The sequence below is a fragment of the Anoplophora glabripennis genome, unplaced genomic scaffold (genome assembly GCF_000390285.2).
Source record: "Anoplophora glabripennis isolate ALB-LARVAE unplaced genomic scaffold, Agla_2.0 scaffold41, whole genome shotgun sequence".
Classification (NCBI taxonomy): domain Eukaryota; kingdom Metazoa; phylum Arthropoda; class Insecta; order Coleoptera; family Cerambycidae; genus Anoplophora; species Anoplophora glabripennis.
The window spans coordinates 1,585,126-1,599,257 of NW_019416901.1; the positions used below are offsets into that span (position 1 = coordinate 1,585,126).

The following is a 14,132-nucleotide window of genomic DNA, read 5'->3' on the forward strand; positions in this document are numbered from 1 at the left end:
TTGTCCTCATCCAATTTTGTTTTTTTTATCACTCAAAGCCGTCATTTTTGGAAAAAGTCCTCTCTTCCATAACTTTACAAAAAAAAACTAAATATGTTTAAAAAAAACTTTTATTTTCATGTAAAATTTAAAAATGCTTTAATTTAAAAAATTGCAAGTGGTATAATACCCAAAAAATAAAGAAAAAATAGATTTCATGAGTTTATTATACTGACCACAGGCCATAAATAGATTTTTAGTACATTATTGGCGAAAGGGAAAACATCTTTTTTATGAATTTACAAATTTATATGCCTTTTTGCTGAAAACCATTTTGGAAAACATATGTAAAGTTTTATCTGGTACATATCAGGAGTTTCCTGCAAATATATTAATATATAGTTCATGCCTCAACAATTTCTCATACTGTCCGTTGTCAACAGTAATCTGACTACGGTCCTGTTAAACTTCGCGCCGCACTAAGCCTATTTATAGCACAGAAAAGTACAGGGTTCCTTGGAGACATTGGGTTAACATTTTTGAAGACTACAGAGACTTTATCTGACTACTTTGATCGCAGGAACCCGAAAGATTCACTGCAAGTTTTTGAAAATATCGAGTATGTGATCTATGGAACTGCAAAACCAGCTTAGATTCGTTTCGACAGTTTAATGTTATTATTGTCGTATCAGTAAGGAGTAACTTCAACTTAGAAATCGTAATTTGGAATTGCAAGTTGTAAGCTACCTACATACACCTACATAACCACACAGTCGTAATTTAAAACATAAAAATTTATGTGATCCTTCTATGCTTCTGTGCCATTAAGTATAAATTTAATTATTTCTAGGGCTATAACAATATTTTTTATTGTTATGACTAATATATAAAAGTGAGAGAAAAATACAGGGTGGACAAATGAGAACGAAACAGAGCCATTTTCAGAAGCTGCGTCAAGATTGTAGAAAAACGCTCAGACCCGTCGATTTTATATTAAAGGGGGACATTCTTTGCTGGTATTTTTGACTCCTCCACTTTCACCCCCAAGCAAGAGTAAGCATCACCCCAAAATATTTAAATGGCATTGGGGGCTGAGTAATATTTGTAGATAAGCTTCAACTTTAAAATCAAAATTCTAAATAGGTATTGGGAGGAATTATAAAACTTAAAGTCTGTTGTAAAGAGAATTGTAAGAGCTATCAAAAGAAACCTCAACCCCCAATGCCATTTAAATATTTTTGGGTGATGCTTACCTACCCTTGCTTGGTCGTGAAAGTGGCGGAGTCAAAAATACCAGCAAAGAATGACCCCCTTTAATCTAAAATCGACGGGTCTGAGCGTTTTTCTACATTCTTGACGCAGCTGTTTCGTTTTCATTTGGCCACCCTGTATAACAGATTTAGGTAGTTTCAATTATTCCTTGCTTACTACCAAGCACCTATCGAACAATTGAATGCATTTTAAATATTTTCTTAGCCTCTTATTACTGGAAAAAAGTAGTTTTCTATGTAAATAACTATATCAGTTTCGCTTTTTATTACAATAGTCTGCAGATTCAGTTTTTGGAACAGGATTTCGCGTAAACTTTGAAGATAAGTTATCTGATATTTAATGATGAGATGCCAGCTAAGAACATCGCAACTTATATTACTTTTGTACTTGCCCAATGGCAATGACCACGACACAATGTTCTTTAACAGACGTATATACATCGGCTTTGCTCTGGTTATCGCGTCCATTTTAGCAATAACCATAGTTTTGAACTCCAGTTATTGTCCTTTATCTGACGCTGGCAACATCAGCGTGGCTAGGAGTACGATTGAGGCTATAGTGGAGTGCGAAGATGTCTATCTCGAGAAAAAAGTGAAGCAAAGAGGCCAATTCTTAGTTTTCGAAAATTTCGTGATGGCGGAAACTCAGTTCAACTGTGCGGACAGCATTACCCTGACAGCTCCTGGGGATTACAGGTTTCTGGATAACGTTGTGCCTTTGGTGGAGAGATGGGAGGGACCCATTAGTGTTGCGTTATACGCGCCTGGGTCCGATTTTTTTACAACCCTCCAGTGTATAGCGTACCTAAGGACTTGTACCACTCCTCTTGTACGCGAGTTGGTGACGTTTCATTTGTTTTTTGAGTTCGAGCACATGCCAAAGAAGGTAAGGGCTACACGTTAAAAAATTTATAGTGTTCAATACTACTCGTTTTACATTATATTTAATTTTTAATTGAAACTAATCGAGGTTTCTTTTGAGCTTTTGAATAATTGAAAAAAGTTGATATTTGACTCACCGCTCAAAGCAAAATGGTTGGAACAAAGAAGCAACTTCCAAAATGTGAGCAAATATTAAAAAATGTATTTTTGAACTGTCAATACAACTTTTTCAAAGAAAAAGCACTATAAAAATATATAGGCCAATCGTAAATTTCCAGCCAGTGAAACGTATGGGGTATGTATGTATGAGAAAATATTTTGGATTCAGAAATGGAAAATATTACTTCAGTTATTAAAATTTTCAAATCACGTGTATTACGCTAAACGTATTAAGATAATTGGGATTAATTTCAAAAATTTGCCTAAAATTAGCATCAAATGAAGTTATATCCACACCTGGCTTTCTCTGATTTTTTATATGAATGAAACGTGTTAGAGGTTTTTTATCGAAAAAATTACACCCGAGGATTGTTCTACGTCTTCCCAGATAGATTTGTGCTCAATTTAAGGGGATGATAATACGAAAAACTCGACACACTCTGTACGCTTTTTTGATTTCAAATATCTAGATAAGCTGAAGAAATAACTTCGTAGAGATGTTAGTAATTAATAATTGCCAAAAATAAAAATAAAATTAAATAATAATGGTGTAAAGATTCAAAGAAAAACACTCCAGACAAAAATTACTGTTCTCTCAGTGTAAAAACCGCCCATATTCGAAAAGTGAGTAAATACACAATATTACATCCATGTAAACTATCCGATATTTTAAAAGAGACAGAGGCAGCTATGGTCAGCAACAAAAGCAATTATTACGCATTACATTATCGTTATCTATACTAAAATCATAACACTGGTCTTCAAATTTACTTTGTATTTATATTTTCCAAGTAAAGATTGTTATATAATGTCACGTTTTCACATTGTTTTATTTTGTGGACAAAAAAACTAATATTATTAGTTAGGTACAGCAAAGCAAACATTGGAGACAAATCTCCTTATCTTAAAACAATTGATAAGACAGTATTAAATCGCTAAGACTTAACAAAATCTACAGTAGCTTTGGAAATTGTTTAACAAGACTAATAAAACCATAACATTAAAAATAACTTGAATCAGTAAGGATAACTGTAAACGTTTTAGCATTCTGCAGTACAGGGTGTTTATTAAGTACTTGTACAAACTTTAAACTTTTATTAATTTTAAGATAAAATGTTCTTGATACAAAGCGTTATAAAAAATTTTTGCTTTTGACTAAATTTGAAAAACTGGATACTTAATTTTTTTGTTTAATGTTAGAGATACATACAGTGTTGTACCTGGATTTAAATAACCATAACTTTTTTGTGTAGCACTGTATTAATTTTTGACTAAACATACCTATTCTCCATTCAATTTTACGTAGAAAAAGTACTCTTAGTATTTTGTCGCTTAAAGCAGCCGTTTTGTAAAAAAGCGTGTTTAAAGTTAAAGCTACGTTGGAATTTTGTAATGTGAATTATTAAGAGTTTTTGAAAATCAACTTCTACAAATAAGTTAATAACAAGTTAATCTCTTTTGAGGTGTGTGTGTACCTTCAGTACAACTCGCATAATAAAAGTGTAGATTCCTAGACCTGGGTGAAGTCCGGACTATTTTCAAAATTGCAAAAATGTTTAAAAATTTTTAAAAAATACCTATTTTATTTGAGTTTTTTATTTATATCTTGGAACCTATGCAATTTGGAAGAATATTGAAACGGAAAAAAGTTTTAGAATTGAATTTTGCGTATGCTGTGGGTTAAAAATGTTTAAATTTATAACCGATGTTGCAAAATAGCAATAATTGATGAAAAAAAGGCAAAATAATAAAATTTTTTGGATAACTTTTTAAAAATATTTTAATTGCTTCTCGGGCATTCTAATTTTGGTAAAAAAACTTTAGAGTATAATAAATAAACACACCAAATTTCATTAAAATCAGTTGGATAGTTTTCGCAAAATAATTTTAATAAAAAAAGGGTGTTAATTTTAACAATTTCCTGTGGCTGTCCTAATCAACCGATTTCAATTTTTCAAAAACCATTTGAAAGGTTGGACTGTCTTTTCTATGTGAAAAAATTTTCAAGTATCTAGATGCTTTATTTGAGGCTGTGCAACATTTTGAAAATTCGAAAATTTGTTTTCAAAACTTTTTTCAAAAAATTATTTTGCGAAAACTATCTAACCGATTTTAATGAAATTTGGTGTGTTGTTTTGTAATACTCTAAATTTTTTTTACTAAAATTAGAATGCCCTCGGAGCAATAAAAATATAAAGAAATTATCCAAAAACCTTGATTATTGTGCCTTTTTTACATCAATTATTGCTATTTTGCAACATCGGTAGTAAATTTGAACATTTTTAATTTACAATATTATGCAAAATTCAATTCTAAAACTTTTTTCCTCTTCAATATTCTTCCAAAATGCATAGGTTCCAAGATATAAGTAAAAAACTCAAATAAAATAGGTATTTTTAAAAAAATTTTAAACATTTTTGCAATTTTGAAAATGTTCCTGACTTTGTCCAGATCTAGGGATCTAAACTTTTATTTTGTGAGTTGTATTGAAGGTATTCCAGCAAAAATTAGCTTGCCTCCTCTCTTACATCCAAGAAGTGGAATAATTTGACAGATCCGCCTTGGTCTATTAATAAATTAATTATTCTAATGCTTTAGCTGTATCAATTTGATATTGAGTTATCTACTGTTTCAAGTATGGACAATTGCCATAATTTTACCGTGACATATTTTACCGTGACATAATATTTATTTCATTTAACTAAATATACCGTTTTTAATGGAAATTTGTGGTATTTACTAACCTTATTTCAGAGAAGGACAAACAAATGAGAGGGGAAATAATATAAATGTATGAAATAAATAATTTTTTAATTCAAATATCTGAAAATCGATTTCCGGAAATTATTACGAAATATTAGGTGCAAGTTAAAATTTTGAAATTTTCAAAAACTGGTATAGTAAATAACTATCCTAATAATGTTTAAAACTATTTTTTACAGAAAAACGCATCACTGATCAATATCTACGAGGACACTTTTAACTGCAGCTTGAAACCTCCTTACGAAGTATTGAAAGACAATGACATGTACAAAGAAAAAAACAACCTGACCTACCCCATAAATACGGCTAGGAACATAGCAAGAACAGCCGCACAAACTCATTTCGTCTTCCCTTCGGACATAGAACTCTACCCCACAAGGAACTTCATTCCAATGTTTCTAACTTTCATCAGACAGCACCCGGAATACGCCCAAAAAGATTCCAAGAATGTTTTCGTGTTGCCTATTTTTGAGGTGAAAGCAAATGAGAAGGTACCAGAAAACAAGACACATTTACACGACATGTTTGAGAAGAAAAATGCCATTTTGTTTCACCAAGGGGTCTGTACCCCGTGTCATAAAATTCCTGGTCAGGGCGAGTGGTTAGATGCGGAAGAAACTTCAGATTTAAATGTGTTTAACGTGACGAAAAGACAAGGGCCACATAACATTTGGGAACCTTTCTTCGTCTGTACCCACAAGGAGCCACTGTGGGATGAACGACTAAACTGGGAAGGCCAAGGAAACAAAATGTGTCAGGTAAATTTTTAGTAGGTACATATTATATTTTGAAAACTATGTCTCCTTTGTTTTTCAAAAAAGTTTGTTGGAATAACTTTTTTAGTTTATTTGAAGTTTAATCAAAATTAAAACATACCTAGTACATTTTCTCTAATAGTCTCGCTTGGCTCAGATATCTGTATATCTATATATTTTTGCAGGTTGAGTTTATGTTTAGTTATGATATGTAGATATTTACATTATGCTACAATTTTTTATAAAGATATTGCCGATATTAACGAAATATGTACGGAATTTTAATGCTTGTGAACCTCGTGCCAAATAGGGGTTTATTCACATTAATCTGATCATATTTATTATACTACGATATTTAACATGGCAAAATATATAAAGATTTAGTTTCTTAGAATTATATTAACGTACATTTTCAAATAAATCTCTTAAGCTTTTTAACGAATTGAATGTAACAATATTAAATAATCTTTATTTAAGATTAGAAATGATTACATGCTATTTATTAAATTATCTGACATTCTGACAAAATTCCATTACAATTGTGATCTTTAGTAAGTTAGTAGAAAATTTTAAGTCATGTTGACACAAATATTATATATTTGCGTTCCCTTGGAATTTTCTACACGTTCATGTTACTTACCAAATTATGCAGTAAAACATGAAAAACACAGATACTGAAAATTTTAAAAATTTAAAACTGTAATGCAACAAGCTTTACAAGCAGGTGTATTGTATGTTGCTGACCAAGAAGCTATAAAATTGTGGGATGCAACTTTATTTTTAAAATTGTTAAAAAATCTTTAAGGTTGGAGGGTGAGGGGTTACCAGTTAGATACAATTTGTACATGTTTAAACTCGACTTTCAACGATGTTGTGCTTTTTTTTAGGTATACGCCCTGTGTATACATGACTACGATTTTATGGTTCTAGACAACGCGTTTTTGATCCATAAGCCAGGAATTAAAAAGAAAAAAGTTCAGATGGTGAAGCATATGAGCGAGGTCGTAAAGAATAATAGAATACTGTCAAAAATCCAGAGGGAAATGCAAGACATTTTCGGGCCAAATAAAAACTGCAAGATACACAATGTGTTTTAAAAATATTTATTTATTGAAATATGTAGTTCTTATGATGAGGACTCGAGTTTTAAAGATTAAAAAACCTGTGATATTACATGTATTATGTAAATATTTATTGTAATATTTTTATTTTTGATGGATTATGGACCTAAATCCTACAATTATGGAGAACTGCGTTTATTTATTGATAATATTTAACGAAATTGTACAGGGTGTATAACATTTTCTTCATCCAATCTTGTTTTCTTTTGTCATTGAAGTTTTAATTTTTTGAAAAGGGTCTAAACTTCCGATTCTTTTGTTGCCATTTTTGGAAACAAAATGTATTAAAGCCTTAATCAGTGGCAACTACCTTGCCCTAGGGCAAAAAAATTAGGGGGTCCCTCTCCTACGGCCTTACTTAAAAAATAAAGTATAAAAAAATCTGACAAAATTTAAAAACACTACTTTTAAAGTTAAAATAATTATGTGACCTTTAGAAATTAAAATATCGATTTGAAATATTCAGAATCGAAATTTTTTTCAACCTAGAAAATGATAAAATAACGAAGAAAGATTTTGGAAATTTTTAAAAATCTTGAGCTACGTCTAAAAAATTTTTTTTGAGCTGATATTTTGAGAGGGTTCTTAAAATATGATATACTATCATATTTTCACAAGACACGAAAAAAAATATTCGTTTTTTTTTGGGCCACCCTAATCTATAGTAGGATCGTATTCGAAGCAAAGTAGAGCAAAAAGTTGTCGGTCTTTTATCAAAGGAAAATCTTGTCATCATTTTTAGGAGGTGTAAGATGAACCATTTCAAATTTAAAATAAAATTCAATGTTAAATCTGAAATACCACTGCATACGCACTGTGTTCTGGTAGTAGCTGTAGTCGCCCAGGTGCATCGAGTGTACTAAGTTGTCGATTATACTTCAAATACTAAACTGGCGAGCTTGATCGTAAAACAGAGAGCACCTCCAAAAAACAAGTAAACAACAGTGACACGTATAAAGGTAAAATGTAGTACATATGTGGAATTTAAAAAACAAATTGGGTTTATAAGAAACTACATTTAAAATAAATAGTTTATGGGAATAAAGGAATTTTTATAGGAACAAGGGTGCTAGACGTGAACTGATCCCCTCATAATGTATAAAATTATTCAATTTCTAAAACCCTTAAAAACGTATGGCACTGGATCCCTTGACAGGCAATGATTTATTACTTTGCATCGAATATGATCCTACCATAGAGGGTATCGGAATGATGAAAATTTAGTCAATAATTGACACCGACGAGTAAACTGAGAAATAAAGTTTGTTAAATTTGTAACGTGCAGTCAATTTAACTTGACTTGCGAGCGAAGTTCATTTGAAAAAACGCTAAATACGAGGGCTCCTCGTAGCTCGCCCCTAAATCTGTAGTGTTTACAACGGTGGTCATGGATACTGTGTCCCAGCAGCACAGCAGTGAAAGATGCAGTGGGAATAGTGTAAATTTATTGTGCAGTTTGGCATGCGTAAAAAAATTAAACGACCCAATTTTATTAAATTTTTCTTCAATACTTTGTACTTAAATATTTCCGCCTTCCCTGGTATGCAAGTCAAGAACCGCCATTGCATGTACCCCTCATTTTAATCGCCAGGATTAGCTCAGAAGTCGGACACTTGTGCGGGAGAGGGGGCGGTATATTAATATTCAATACCCTTTACCAGAACTTCAAGAATGTGCGTTTATATGAAATATTTTTCAATGTTAACAATAAAAAAATTTTTTTATTGATTAATATTAGTAATAAAGTAAATTTAGATATTATCGGAATATAATACTTTATTGCAATAAAACACTATATACAACTTCAGACCTGCATTTTATTCAAACACAAGAATAAAGTAAAATTTATATTTAACAAAACTTGTATAAATTACGATCTTGGTCGTTCTTTCTTCTCTTTGTATAAGGCTAGAAGGGATACATTAGCTACTTTGACGACCTAAAACAAAAAGAAACGATAAAATCCCGCAAACACCAAAAACAAGAAAATAACAACCTTCAAAAAAATCAGAGAAATATAGAAATAATCAATTAAAATTCATAGGATTGGCTCTATAACGTGAATCATCATGAAATAAATTGCAAATAACAAAAAAAAAAACAATTTCATGTACCTTAAACCTAACTCCGGGAATGTCACCGACGGCGTGACCTTTTCGTCCAAAACCTGCCACTAGAACCTCGTCGTTTTCCTCGATGTGATTCAAACAACCGTCCCTAGGCACGAAAGCCGTAATTTTTTTTCCGTTCTTAATCAACTGCACCCTGACGCACTTACGGATAGCGGAATTTGGCTGCTTGGCTTCAACTCCTCTAAAAATAAAAGAACCTCACTAACATACGTTGGAATCGCCTAAAAACTTATTTATACAAGTACTCGTAACGCTGGTTTCGGCGTAACGCAACGCACAGAATTTTCCTGTGATTGGCATGCGAATTTAACCATTCACTAGGAAATCCTGCGGACTGCATCAGCCCTGGCCTAAATAATACTGTAGCGCACATATCAGAGTGTGTAGTCGATCGATGCGTCTACCCAATGGTTCAGTGGGCAAATTTATCTAGCATTGTATTAGAAAATAACACCAAACACTGTGAATTGCAGATTTGGTGGTCTCACAATGCTTAAATATAATTTAATGGTGGATCCGCCCATAACCTAACCTAACTTACACTTTTTCCAGGACAATTCCTTTGGCGTGTGAAGCTCCTCCGAATGGATTAGCCTTCCACCGTGTGCCCAAATGGGCCTTTTTGTAGTCCTTGTCCGCCCATCTCTGTTCCCTACGGTGGTTCACATGTTTCCTTGCAGTCCTCAAACCACGGGGTTTTCCTTAAAAAGTAAATGTTTTCTTTGAAATATGACGTCCTCGGCAAGAAAATAAGTCTGTTGAAGTTGAGTTTACCAACATGTATTGATTTAACTATAAGTTTAAAGCGATGATTGAAGATAAAATTTTATTCGACATAAATTTAATGGCGGTGAAAAGTTATGTGCAGGATTAAATATTTTTTCACAAAACCGTTTATGATACAGAATTATCACACTTAACTACAATAGAATCACAAAACTATTTAAATAAACAAATGTATAGATTTATTTTTAATAAATTCCTTAAAAAAAATAAGAAACTACACTCACCCATGTTGACGGTTCTACAACTTTGATCGAAAAGAAGTAAACAACCTTGCCAACTTTAACAGCCATTTTTCTCTAATTTTATCCAGCGCTACCAACATGAAGGACACAAAATTACTTCTACGCACCAAAATTTAAACAATTGTTTAATTGCTGTTTATATCTTAAAACAATAGCATTTGTTTTACTTGAAATATAGAGAAACATTTTATATATTTTCGACATTTATAAGGTTTTAACTTTCAAAATGTTTTAATGATTTAGGAAAGTGCGTATAACATATTATAATATTGCAGTTGGCAGTAATCGAGAATCGATTTATGCAATAAAAAAGGATAGTAACTTTTTGACAGTGGAAGCGCACTTTTTGTATATTTTTTTAAGAAGTTATCGAGTTCGGGGGGTTTGTGATGTTTTTTTTGTGCTTCTATTTTTGATCAACCTGCGCTAAGTGCAGCTTAAGGTAATATCTTTAAGAAAAACGTACAATCCCATATCATTTCATTCAAGTCGTTGGAAAAATACGTGATAAAACGGGTTTGTTTATTTTATTGGCTTTTGACAGCTATGAAAATAATCCAAAAATAATAGCGAAGCTTGTAAACATAAATAACTTTTCCATGCACGACTTCATGTATCTAAAAAAGGGTTTCTTTTGCAGCCTTTGCAAAATATGGAATCTAGAGATTCTGATGAATTTCATTCGTCTTTAGAACCAGTTGTAATTATTAATGATGGGGATGTGGATGAAGAAACTGTAAGTGTTTTTTTTTACATTATTTATATCTTGAAAGATGGTAAACACGCGTATAAGTAGTAAAACGTGGAAGTAAAATTGTGTATTGATTTTCTGTTTTCAGTTTTATTTTTATTGATGCATCGCGTTTTATGATCTTTTTTATGGAAAGTCATTTTATTTTTATTCACATTTAATATTTTCCTGGGCAATAAAAAAATATTAGACTGATTTTTGATATCATAAAAAAATAATTATTTTTATATTCTAGTTTAAAATGTTTGTTTTTTTTTTAGTTTAATAGCAAAGATGACGACGATTCAGAAACTGATCCCCTATCAATGGAAAATATTGATAAAGATGATATAATAAATTCGATAGGTCCCGAAATTTCGATTATACCAGTGAAGAGAAAAAGGCCACAAATAAAAATTAGACTATTTGAAAAAGAATATTCGCCTTCCAAGGATGATAGCAAATTAGTGAAAGTACAAAGTTATATCAGGTAAAAAAATTTTAAATAGTTTTTGATAAAAATTTATTTTTGTTACATCAAGAATTAATATTTGAGTAAATAAAAATTAATCATACATTTTACAAGTTTGCAGTTAACTTCAGTTTGTGATCTATTTGCAGGGCCCCCCGCGAGAAAGTGCGTCGTGTCTCGTTAGACGAAGCCTTAAACGCAGAAGATACCTACGCGAAACGTAAATCTAACCCCCTAGAGAAGTGTCCTATTTGTAAAAAGTACTTCCGTAGAATGAAGACGCACTTACTCAAGCATGAAATGGTAAGTCGGGCTCCGGAGGACCGCCTCTCGTGCACCTATTGCATGAAGGCGTTCAATACCCAAAGCAACCTCGCCATCCACATGCGAACGCACACCGGGGACAAGCCTTATGTGTGCGAGGTCTGCCACAAGTCATTTTCGCAGTCGTGTAACTTGGTAAACCACATGCGGGTGCACACTGGTGAGTACGCGGTCAGTGTAGTCTTTCGATTTTGTTTTTTATTGTGTATGTATCAGAAATTTAAGAAAAAAATCACAGGGTGTTAATTAAGGTGGATTTCTGGTGTTTCTAGTCTATCTTAAAGTTTGTCGAAGTGCTTAATTAACGCCTTGTACTACGAATGGAGAAGTAGACTCGGCGGTTGGGTCCGACTGTATGGTAACTTCTATTTCAGGTGAAAAGCCTTTCAAATGTCCACACTGCGACAGAGCCTTCACCCAGTCCGGTAACTTGAACAATCATATCCGTCTGCACACGGACGAGAAGCCTTTCAAATGCCATTTTTGCGACAAAGCGTTTGTACAGTCCGGCAACTTGAGTTCCCACATCAGGAACAACCACAAGTTCGACGATAATACTCTCGAGATTCTGGTTACTCCGCAGTAACGTCTTTTTTTTCTTAAATAGTCCAGCATTATGCCATATCATGTCGATGGTAATTCGACGAGGTCAATCTACCGGATCTGCTCGCCTGGGTATTTTCTGAGGTGTTTGTTCCCTTTACGAATGATTTTTTTTGTAATTGCGCTGCGAATTTTGTGAAATGTTGATTCTGGTGTTAACTCGTACGGAAGTGAAAACTGAGTGTTTATTTTGAGCATACATACTTCTATGTGGCAAAATTTTATTTCCCTGGGTAAAGAAAAATGTGTTTTTGGAACCGGGAACTGTCTATTAATATTTTCAGTTTAAGCGTTGTAATTTTTCAGTTATTTAGCTATGTCTGGACTATTTTAACCATGCAGTGTCTTAAGCTGATTTTTATAGTAAAAAAAAGTTTCAGTGAAGTTTTAGTCATTTATATGGTGTGTCCCAATATTTCATATACAGGGTGGGCCTTTAGTGTGAGAAAGTAAAATAACTCCCTTGTTATTCGCAATACAGAAAAAAAGTTTATATAAAAAATGTTTCAAATTAATTTTGTCCTTTAGGATTTTTGATTCTGTACAACTTTTATATAAACTTTTTTCCTGTATGACGAATAACAAGAGTTAATTTACTTTCTCGCACTAATGGCCCACCCTGTATATTTGAGTGCAACATTGATGATATTTGGCAACAAATATGAAATCTTAAATTTCTTTCAGCAAAATCTCCCATAGTTTACGGGGAATGTCTCCAGAAACGTTGAAAAAAGTTTTTCCAGTACTTTAAAATTTCTCTCTGGGAAGTACCAAAAATGATTTCGCCAAATATTTAAAGTTGTCTGTTTCCGTACACATTCTTGGAGCCAAAATGAGAAAAATTATTTTGTTTATCTGCTAAAAAGTGCTAAAGTTGATAAAAAGTTTTGTCAGNACGGAAGTGAAAACTGAGTGTTTATTTTGAGCATACATACTTCTATGTGGTAAACTTTTATTTCCTGGGTAAAGAATTTTCAGTTTAAGCGGTTTAATTTTTGGGTTATTTAGCTATGTCTGGACTATTTTAACCGTGCAGTGTCTTAATCTGATTTTTACAGTAAAAAAAAATAGTTTCAGTGATGTTTTAGTCATTTATACGGTGTGTCCCAATATTTCATATACAGAGTGGGCCGTTAGTGTGAGAAAGTAAAATAACTCCCTTGTTACTCATAATACAGAAAAAAAGTTTATATAAAAGTTGTATAGAATCCAAAAATTAATTTGAAACACACAGGGCGATGAGTAAAAACGGGACACACCAAATATTACATTTTTTAAATGGAACACCCTGTATATTTTTAAACATATGGATTTCTGAGAAAATTCTATATATGGCAATATAAACAGTTTAATTTAACATTTTAGTGCGGGGTTGCCAAGTTATGTAGAAAATTCTTCAAATTTTGGAAAAAAACATGACCTCGAAGAAGTTGTATTAACTTTCAACTACTAACACTTGGAGAAAAAATATTTGGCAGAGTTATAGGCAAATGTTAGGCAAAGACTCCTATATTAGCTAATATCAATATTTTATACAGGGCATTTTTTATAATACAATCTTTTTTAGAAAGTTTAAACTTGATTTTCTAAAATTTTTCAAATAGAACACCCTGTATTTTATTGTTCTATTTTATTCACAAATCGGTCCACTTCAACTTTTATTAAGCATGTTCTATATGTTAGTTTTTAAGATATACCAACATTTGTGAAAAAACTTAATTTTTATTATTTTATAAAATACCACAAAGAAATATTAACTAATAAAATTAACTCGAAATGGAATGATAAATTATGAACTGACAAGTTGACACAATGTGACAATTTTTTCCAAAGCCATTTCGTGCGACCCGAAACAATAAAAATTAGGTTTTTCCAGAAATGTTGCTATATCTTGAAAACTAACAACTTTAGAT

The 14,132-nt window shown here is 32.1% G+C and overlaps 3 protein-coding genes across 3 annotated transcripts; 2 read left to right on the top strand and 1 right to left on the bottom strand.

The window, feature by feature from the left end:
- The first annotated feature begins 1,491 nt into the window (after positions 1 to 1,491).
- LOC108917214 (beta-1,4-glucuronyltransferase 1-like) lies at positions 1,492 to 7,132 on the top strand. Its single transcript, XM_018723701.1, has 3 exons — positions 1,492 to 2,136; positions 5,234 to 5,812; positions 6,697 to 7,132. Exons 1-3 carry the CDS (start codon positions 1,591 to 1,593, stop codon positions 6,904 to 6,906), a joined length of 1,335 nt encoding a protein of 444 aa, XP_018579217.1. The 5' UTR covers positions 1,492 to 1,590; the 3' UTR covers positions 6,907 to 7,132.
- A 1,595-nt stretch (positions 7,133 to 8,727) lies between these two features.
- On the bottom strand, positions 8,728 to 10,144 carry LOC108917190 (40S ribosomal protein S23). The gene is made up of 4 exons (XM_018723674.1): positions 10,073 to 10,144; positions 9,604 to 9,763; positions 9,045 to 9,243; positions 8,728 to 8,869 (listed from the first exon to the last, which is right to left on the bottom strand). Exons 1-4 carry the CDS (start codon positions 10,074 to 10,076, stop codon positions 8,801 to 8,803), a joined length of 432 nt encoding a protein of 143 aa, XP_018579190.1. The 5' UTR covers positions 10,077 to 10,144; the 3' UTR covers positions 8,728 to 8,800.
- A 598-nt stretch (positions 10,145 to 10,742) lies between these two features.
- Positions 10,743 to 12,385, top strand: LOC108917223 (zinc finger protein 391-like). Its single transcript, XM_023455664.1, has 4 exons — positions 10,743 to 10,826; positions 11,102 to 11,310; positions 11,442 to 11,776; positions 11,991 to 12,385. The coding sequence occupies exons 1-4, from the start codon at positions 10,743 to 10,745 to the stop codon at positions 12,200 to 12,202; spliced, it is 840 nt and encodes a 279-aa protein (XP_023311432.1). The 3' UTR covers positions 12,203 to 12,385.
- Positions 12,386 to 14,132: the final 1,747 nt, after the last annotated feature.